We start from the raw sequence: 10,245 nt of genomic DNA on the forward strand, positions 1-10,245 counted from the left end.
CTCGGTATGTGACCCAAGGCTCAACTCACCTCTCGCAATATGAGTTGATTTTTGAAAAACAGAAATTAAAGATACCCCGGTTTGCGACCCGAGGCTCAACTCACCTCTCGCAATATGAGTTGATTTTTTTGAAAAGCAGAAATTAAAGATACCTCGGTATGTGACCCGAGGCTCAACTCACCTCTTGCAATATGAGTTATTTTTGAAAAATAGATATTAAAGATACCCCGGTATGTGACCCAAGGCTCAACTCACCTCTCGCAGTATAGTTGATTTTTTTGAATAGCAGAAATTAAAGATACCTCGGTATGTGACCCGAGGCTCAACTCACCTCTCGCAATATGAGTTGATTTTCAAAAAATAGAGATTAAAGATACCTCGGTATGTGACCCGAGGCTCAACTCACCTCTCACAATATGATTTGATTGTTGAGAAATAGAAATTAAAGATACCTCGGTATGTGACCCGAGGCTCAACTCACCTCTCGCAATATGAGTTGATTTTTTGAAAAACAAAAATTGAAAAATATAATTCTTGAAAAAAAAGTAGGGTTTCGAATAACATCAGGTGAAACTAAAAGCTTTCTTCTTCATTGATTCTGTGTAGTTTTCTCCCAAAATTCCTTGCTCTATTGGTATACCTGTTATTATGATATGCACATGTTTATCCTAAATGCTTTTATGTCTACATAATCATGCTATGTACTCTGGGTTGTTTGTCACATGACCCTTTTTGATTTTCGTGAGGACCTTCATTCATTGCCTCCATTCTCAACTTTCTCTTAGGTTTTGTATTCATCTTTAAGGTTTGTGAATAATCCACATTTCATTATATATCACCCTCTTGCCCACTATTGAACTTTGTTCTTGCTTTGGTGCCCTCGTACTTATTAAATTCTCATCCAAGTAATACTCAACATTCCTTTTCTTTAGAGTATGTCATCTTACTATTTATCATTTAAATGAATCAAACGCGAGATGCATAAAAAAAAAGGACAAGGTAGGCATGAAAGAAATACCTCACATTCAGATTTTTTTTCAAAAGCAACAAACAAAGGAAATTGACAAGGAATAGTTCAAATAAACAAAGTATCATAAAGAATGGAAAGTGAATTTAATAACTACAAATGCTTTAGATATCCACCGCATAAACTTCTCTATGTTTCTTCGTCAAGGATCTCTTCAAGCATGGCTTCCTGTATAGAAGATTTTGAGCTTCTGAGAATGCTTCAAATATTGTGACTTCGTCATTCAACTCCCTATTCAAGTCATTTTGCTCCTTTAAGTTCGAGCCCATTTCATTAGGACGCCATTTCGGGTTTTCATCCTAATCCTTTTTGTTTATCAATATGCCCTTTTCGGGTTTTCACCTTGATTTTTTTCTTTTTTTGTTTTGTTTTTTGTTTTTAGGCATAATATTTCTTCACAGCATCTGAGTTTATTGGATTAGATAATTTTTTCCTGTCCATCTCAGTGAGAATCAGAGCCCCTCCTTCGAATGCCTTCACGAAACTCTCTTGGCCGCAGCTTTTTATCATGGGTCATGATCATTCTCTTTTGGTACATTTGTCCATGACAAATTGCCTTCAAACATTTCCCTTCAATAAGGTTTAGCTGATCATATCGAGCCTGAACCCACTCTGATTCTTCTAATTTTGATTCCATCAAGATGCGTAAGGATGGGATCTCCATTTCGACAGGTAAAACAGCTTTCATCCCATAGACCAAAGAGAAAGGAGTTGCTCCCGCAGATGTCTGCATAGAGGTGTGGTATGCATATAAAGCGAACGGTAGGTTCTAGTGCAGTCTTTATATGTCTCAGTCATCTTCCCGCTAATCCTCTTAATGTTCTTATTAGCCGCTTCTATTGCTCCTTTCATCTTTGGGTGATAGGGTTAAGAATTATGATGCTTTATCTAAAATTGCTCACATACTTCTTTCATCATCTTGTTGTTCAAATTCAATGATTCTTTTAGGTAAACCATATCGATATATGATCTCTCTATTTAGGAATCTACAGACTGCAGTCTTCGTCATATTAGCAAACGAAGTGGCTTCTACCCATTTTGTGAAGTAGTTTATAACCACAAAGATGAATCGATGTCCATTAGAAGCTTTCAGGGAAATTGGCCCTATAACATCCATGCCCCACATAGAAAAAGGCCACGGAGAAGTCATTATATGAAGGGGCGAATGAGCTACATGAATTTTATCACCGTAAATTTGACATTTGTGGCACTTTTGTGCGTAGCTAATGTAATCCCTTTCCATCGTCAGCCAGTAATAACCAAGTCTCATAATCTGTCTGGCCATAGTGAAACCACTAGTATGTGTTCCAAAAATTCCTTCATGAACCTCTTCAAGTATCTTTTTGGCTTCAATGACGTCCATGCATTTTTCTCTTTTGTGTAGAATATCCCCGTCAAGAACAAATCCAATCACCATTCTCCTAATTGTTCTTTTGTCATTCTCGTTTGTTTGCTCGGGTTAACTTTGATTCATGATGTACTCTAGGATATAATGGAACCATGGTCATCCATCTGACTCCTCCTTAATGCTAAAATAGTTTACAGGAGTCTCATATATGCTCATTTAGATAGACATTATTTCAGTTTCTCTGTTTGCTTTGAACATTGAAGCTAGGGTGGCCAGGGCATCAGCCAATTAGTTCTCTTCTCATGGAAAGTACTTAAAAGTCACTTCTTTGAATTCTTTGACCAATTTTGTAATGAGATCGTGGTACTTGACTAATTTTAGATCCCTCAGTTCGGAATCTCCACGGATTTGATAAATGGCTAATGCTGAGTCCCTGTGTACCTCTAAAATTTCAATTTTCCTCTTGATAGTAGCAAGAAGTCCCATGATGCAAGCTATATTATTGGTACAAAAGAATTTCAATCTAGTAGTGAGTGGGTAATGGTCCCCTTCCGATGACACTAAGATTGCTCCGATCCCATGCCCCAATGTATTTGATGCACCATCAAAGCTTATCTTCCATGAATTTTCTTTTGATGACTCACCTTCTTTTTCTGAAATGAACTTCAAGTCTTCATCTAGGAAATCAAATCTCAAAGGATCGTATTCCTCTGTTGTTCGACTTACCAAGAAGTCGGCTTATGCTCTTCCATTTAACGACTTTTGGCTCACATATGCAATGTCATACTCAGTCAGTAGGATCTGCCATCGTGCCATTTTCCCTGAGAGTGCAGGTGACACCATCATGTACTTTATTGGGTCCAATTTTGAAATTAACCATGTCGTATGAAACAACATGTATTGTCTGAGCCTTCGAACAGTCCAAATCAATGCACAACAAATTTTTTCAATTGAAGGGTACTTTACTTCATATTCTGTGAACTTTTTGTTGAGGTAGTAAATCACCTGTTCTCTTTTCCTTGACTCATCATGTTGCCCCAATACGCATCCCATTGAGTTTTCGAATACAGTCAGATACAATATTAAAGGTTTTCTAGGGGTTGGTGGTACTAGCACCAGAGGATTAGACAAATACTGTTTTATCTTGTCAAAAGCCACTTGGCACTCATCGTTCTATTCTCCTGGATTATGTTTTCGAAAGAGTCAAAAAATTGGATCACACTAATTGGTAAGTTGAGCAATGACCCGGACAATGTAATTCAGACTTCCTAAAAATCCTCTGACTTCTTTTTGTCTGTGTGGGGGTGGCAGTTCTTGTATGGCTTTTATCTTTTCTGGATCAACCTCGATACCTTTCTCACTGATAATGAAACCAAGCAATTTTCCCGAGGTAGCCCCAAACGTACATTTTGCTGGGTTAAGCTTCAATTGGAACTTTCTTAATCTTTCAAACAACTTCTTAAGATTTCCAACATGCTCTTTTTCTTCCCAAGATTTGGCAATCATATCATCTACATAAACTTCTATTTCTTTGTGTATCATATCATGGAATAACGTCACTATGGCCCTCTGATATGTTGCCCCAGTATTCTTCAATCTGAATGGCATCACCTTATAGCAGAACGTTCCCTACATTGTCGCAAACGTGGTTTTCTCCATATCTTCGGGAGCCATCTTTATTTGATTATAACCTGAGAAACTATTCATGAAAGAAAACAAAGAATGTCTTACCGTATTATCCACCAAAGTATCGATGTGTGGTAAAGGAAAGTTATCCTTGGGGCTTGCATGATTCAGATCACGATAATCTATACACATTCACACCTTGTCGTCTTTCTTCGGTACTAGAACTATGTTAACTACCCACTCTGGATATTTAGAGACTTGTAGGAAGGCAACGTCAAATTATTTCTTGACTTCTTCTTTTATCTTGAATAGCATTTCGGGTCTCATTCTTCTTAGCTTCTGTTGAACAGGTTTGCATTCTGGTTACAGTGGGAGCTTATGGACCACAATATCTGTGTTCAACCTTGGCATATCCTGATAAGACCAGACAAATACATCCTTGTACTCACGGAGCAGGGTGATCAAATCCCGCTTGGTGTCTTCTGAAATAGAAGTCCCAATCTTCACTTCTTGTTCCTTTCTTTCACTCCCCAAGTTCACCACCTTAACAGATTCTTGATGGGGTAGGATTTGTTTCTCTTCTTGTTCTACCATTCTCAGTATGTCAGGAGATGAGATACAATCTTCAGCATTCTCGTCAGCTTCAAATTATCCTAAACATACAGCCTTCTCGAAATTGATTTTAGGACTTGTAACGAGATTGTTCATGCCATGGATATCTGAGCACCTGAAAGGTTAATGGGAAAGAAAACTATAGAGGAGCACCAAAGTATTAGAATCAACACACACAATATGATGCAGGAAAATGACATGAAGAAAGGGAAAAGTTACGAAGTTAATGGAAATGAAAAGAACATGACAATATAAAATAAAATGCATATTCATTAATGTTCATTTAAATGACAAAAAGCGAACATAAGCTCTTACAAAAGGAACCCTACTACTTAGGGACACACAAAATGAAGGGTTAACATTGGAAATTACTCTGAAGGAGACTTAAAAACTACAAGACGATCAACAGCAGTCCAGTTGTTCAAAGCAAATCCAGGAGGACAAGGGCGTCATACAGAAGCACTCTCAATTGCATCATCCTCATTGTCAATAGCATTTAGGCTGATATTCTGAAGACCCTTTTTAATCAATAATATGATTTACAGATTGTCTTGCCCTAGGTACATCACCCCTGCCGATGTAAATGTCTCTGAGAAAAGAGGAAACGCCATCGGCTCCCATTCCAATTCTCGACCTGAGATTTTTACGATTTTTCTTTCTTGATTTTTCTGCAATTATTTTCTTCTTTGACATATATCTGGCTTGAAACCCAAATCGTATCGACGACCCTTGTGGTGCATTGGTTTTAAAGCTCTAACCATCCTTTGCTGATATTTCCCCAACCTTTCTTCGCTCGTGCTCCTTTTCCTACAATCAGCTTAATTCCCATCTTAGTATTCCCCGACAGCTTGGGTGTAGGGATCTTATTTCCTTCAGCAACAAATGTAGCATTAATAAATTCAAAGGAACGAAAAGAACATTACACAGCATCTTCGCTGACTTCGATGTAGGGTGCATCAGCGGAGATAGATGCGATGATATCTTCCTCACCAGCGATGGTAATCAAGCAGCTATCCATGATAAACTTTACTTTCTGATGGAGAGATGAAGGAACTGCCCCAGCAGAATGGATCTAAGGCCTCCCTAATGGGCAATTGTATAAAGGTGTGATGTCCATGACTTGGAACTCGATATCCTATGCACATGGGCCTACCTCTAGAGAAATTTGGATCTTTCCCATGACCTCTTGTATTGTCCCATCAAATGCCTTTACCATAGAATGACAAGGCCTTAGATAGTACATATCAATTAGCATCCTCGAAAGCATGGCCAAAGGCATGACATTAAGTGCAGACCTGTTATCGATGAGCACATTTGGTACTATGTAACCCTTGCAACTGGTTGTAATGTGCAACGCTTTACAGATCCCCTACCATTCAGCGGTATTTTGTCATCACTAAAAGAGATGAAATTATCCGCATTCAGATTATTTATCCACCTATCAAGCTTTTCCACAGATACATTATTTGCCACATAAGCTTGATTTCTCCGAGTTTAACAATAGAGATAATACTGAAATTCACGCCGGGTGCTTGTTTAGTTGCTCCACGACACTATATTCACTGTGCTTAATGAACTTCAAGAATTCATGTGCCTTATCCTCATTCACAGGTTTTTTAACTTCTTGCTCAGACGGCATTTCAACACCAACTTCAACCTCATGCATTGGTGCTTTTCCCTTCTGGTTCAAGTCAACAACTTTCTTCTGTGGTTCAACTGTCTCGGGAGAATAACACCTTTCGCTGCGAGTAAAGTGTCCTACCCTACTGACACTTTCACTCATAACTTTTGACTTTTCACCAACGATATTAACATCATATTTCAACGGTACTGCCTTGTTGTCCTTGTAAGGGAAAGGCGATGGCACTTCAATTATCACCTCTGGTTTAACTTCTTGACTAACTTTTTCCTTCTTTGTCTCGTAGTAAATCACCAAAGGTCTATCGGTGCTATAAGAGAAAGCCATTGATTGATTATCAGAGGCACATATTTCTCGTTCCTCGTTCATCTCTATACTATCAAAGACCTAGACCTCCTTGTTATCCATGATGTCTTGAAGTAGTTTTCTAAATTCCTTATAAGATTGGATGTCATACCCTTCGATGCCATGAAAATCACAGAAACCTTGGCCTTTTGTACTTTCTTCTTTGAAAATTCTATTAGACAAGCAGACAAGCCCTTTTCAACCATCATCTCTCATACTTTTCGTAAAGGTGTCCTTACTTCTGCAACATAACCTTTGGCTCGCCAATCGTCTTCATTTGTCACCGCATTTACATTCCCACCAGTATGATTAGGAAGAGGATTTCCAGCCACATTGCTAACACCATCGAATCGTAAAATGCCAGCATCAATAAGTCCTTAAACCCTCTTTTAAAGGAAAGGCAATTTTCTATAGAATGCCCTTGATTCCAGCGTGATACATGCAACTAGCATTAGAATCATACCATTTTGGGTATGGGGCTTCAGTGGTGCTATATAATGTAGGATATTAATTGATTTTCCAATAGCTTTGGGTATAACTCTCCATATGACACAGGAATTGTGTGAACTAAGGTCTTTCAGAATTGGTTCTTGTTGGCCTTGTTCATTTTTGGGTTGGCTTTTTGTAGGCATGGTATTTGGTGGGAACATGATAAATGGTCTTTGGTCATTCATTGCATAAACGGATAAGAGAGAGATGCTTGATAGTATGGACTTTGGGGAGGAAAATAGAAATTTGTAGGTGGGAGATAACGAGGTCGTGATTGGGCTAGGTACGAATTAGAGGTACTGTGGCTCTCGATTCCAACCATATGGGTTTCTACCTTCTTTTCTTTACGGGTACTGCCCTCTTTGAACTCTCGGGCCTTCCATTCTCCCACTCTTGATGGCGTTTTCTATAAGCTCTCCGGATATTACAATGTCTACAAAGTCTTTTATGGAGCTTCCTACCAACTTATCGTAAAACGACACTTTCAGAGTGTTAATGAAAAGGAATGTTATCTCTACTTTAGTTAATGGACATTCCACCTGAGCTAAAATATCCCTCCACCTTTGTGCATATTGCCTAAAAGTCTCTGTCGGCTTCTTTTCAACATTGCAAAGTTAGTCGATCAGGCACTATATCCGATACATGCTTGTATTACTCACAAAATATGATGCTAGTCCTTCCATGATCGGATCCTCTCTTTGCTGAGTTGATTATACCATCGAAGAGTCGAGCTAACCAAACTATCTTGAAAGCAGTGTACCAACAATTAATCATTATTCATGTAGCCAGTCATCTTCTGGCAAAACATGATAAGATACACCTTTGGACATTTTGTTCCATCGTACTTCTCAAAATCTGGCACCTTGAATTTTGGGGTACAACCAGATTGGGAGCTAAACTAAGCTCTTTAGCACTCAAGGCAGAGAAAACTTCAGTACCTTCTACTGCCCTGATCCTATCTTCTAGATCCTATACTTATCCTGAGCATTATTATCATTAATCTTCAGCCTTGATACTTCTACAGGATCATCTAGGTCTGGAACAATTGGATCTGAAGGGTTAGCCCCAAGTTTGGTACAAACATTCTTTGCCTTAAGTGAGCAGGTTGCACAGAATGTTGCCCCAAGACTGTAGATTCCCCTTAGAGATATCTTCTTTGTGTTATATGGGCATGAGGTAGAGTGAATCCTGGGATAGAGTGGATCTTGATTATTATTAGCTCTTGACTGGGGCTCTATGGTATCGGGGCTCTGTATAGGTCCATTCCTTTTACCAAGGCTGTTATCATCTCTATCATTTTAGCCATTTGATCCCTTTGCTCTAGTAATTCTTCGTGGATCTTACCATCAAATCTCTCGCCTCTTGCTGTGACTTGGCCAGTTGCTCTTGCAACTCTATCTGGTCCTTTCCATTCTTCATTGAGTTCAGCATCCATAGCTCTAGCTCTTAGGCGGTCCTAAAAAGTGACTGATTCTAGACTCTAGTGTAATAACTATAAATTAGACAATTTAGCCTTAAGGAGTGAAGGTAATGAATGAAATGATAATGAATAATGAATGTATTATGTGAAAATATGCAAAAATGTGTGATTTCAAGATAGCCCTATACTGTTTCTTTATGCAAAAAGTTTGCCATCTTGTTAACAATAACACAAATTTCCTAGCCACATCGACTTGTTTCTTTATACATCTAGGAACTCTGATATGCTTAACCTTCGGCTTGGAGGTATTGGGAACTGAGAACTTTAGCTTCATCAAATAATTGCAATATTTACACAGCCGCCTTGCGAATTCATTGATCAAACTGCCAAGATGCATGTCCTTTTCTTGGAGGGCTATTTGTAGGCGTGAATGTTTCTGTCATACTGACCATTCTTCTCTTCCAAAGCTCTCTGGAGTCATCCAAATGTTGTTGATGAGCTTGCACTGTACTTTCTAGACTTCAAAATTTTCTTTTTAGCTCTTAAGCTCAGACTAACTAGCCGTAATTCTACAATAAGTTTATTCAACATTCTTCTTCTCAACTCTATCATCGCACGTGCAGCTCTTCCTCCTTCTCTCGTTTTGCTTTCCAGAATTCCATCCCACTTTGATATTATTAGTTCTTCCTTCCATTCTGCCGATGATTGCCCATCCATATCCTTATAGTACCTCTTAATTTCTATTTTCAAATAAGTCCCTTAAATCCTTTCTCGTGACTTTAACTTCTTTTGCACTTTCTCATTCTAGATTTTTCAATTTGATCATCAATCTCAGCTGTAGTTTTCCTCCTGAAGAGAACTAATATCTCTAATAGTTAGCTCTTTCACGTTTGAATTCATGTCTTGCCAATTCCAGCTCAGACAACATTTCCTCTAAGAACGGATTCTAGTGAGTGACATCAATCGGCGGGTTAGTTGATTCTTCACTCTCGTGCCCTCCATATCATAATCTACAGTATAGTATCAGCATAGAGAGCCAATCCATTAGGTAGATTTTCTCCAAGAATTCGCAGTATCTTGAACCTTTTTCATGTAACCTTTTCCCGTAAAGGTAAACTCCGATTGTGCTAACCCATCAGTAACTGGAACGAACTGTCGCAAAGCAAACTATCTTTGTACCATTAACGGAGCATATCCAACTCCTCCCCATAATCCTAGGAAGGCACCCAGTCCTGTTTCCACACTGTATAATAAAACAGAAAGACGAATCCAAGTGCTCTCCAAGTTATATCTTCAGCACGGAGGTTCTAAAAAATTGAGACCCCAGTGTTGTTTAGTGACATCTTTTGGACAATCTTTTCAAGGTGTGCTTCTAATAGAGCGAATGTTTTTGAAAACATATGGAAAGTGTGCGCTCCACTTTCCAAAAGTGGCTAAAAATCCAGACATTAAGTAACTGAGCGCATCTGATAAACGCCCTTCCCTTTTCTTCCTATAATTATTTAAAGATCTAAAAGTCTCGGCCAAGGTGGTTGGACGGATTGATTCCTTACCCCAACTTTTTGAAAAAATCATTATGCCCAGAACCTTCGGAAAGATGATCAGTCCGTAAACGACCAAGGCAAACAAATCCACTCTCTTCAAAATATTTGGATGACTCTGAACTAGCTCCCGAAGAAAGAACCACAAACACAACTGACTTCATCTTTTTCTTTATCTATTTTTTAGCCCATGTATCA

The 10,245-nt window shown here is 38.7% G+C and overlaps 1 protein-coding gene across 1 annotated transcript; it reads right to left on the bottom strand.

The window, feature by feature from the left end:
- Nucleotides 1-1,469: 1,469 nt before the first annotated feature.
- LOC121217210 (uncharacterized) lies at nt 1,470-3,881 on the bottom strand. The gene is made up of 2 exons (XM_041092737.1): nt 3,660-3,881; nt 1,470-1,754 (listed from the first exon to the last, which is right to left on the bottom strand). The coding sequence occupies exons 1-2, from the start codon at nt 3,879-3,881 to the stop codon at nt 1,470-1,472; spliced, it is 507 nt and encodes a 168-aa protein (XP_040948671.1).
- Between the last annotated feature and the right edge of the window lie 6,364 nt (nt 3,882-10,245).

This window comes from Gossypium hirsutum, chromosome D05 (assembly GCF_007990345.1).
Source record: "Gossypium hirsutum isolate 1008001.06 chromosome D05, Gossypium_hirsutum_v2.1, whole genome shotgun sequence".
NCBI lineage: Eukaryota > Viridiplantae > Streptophyta > Magnoliopsida > Malvales > Malvaceae > Gossypium > Gossypium hirsutum.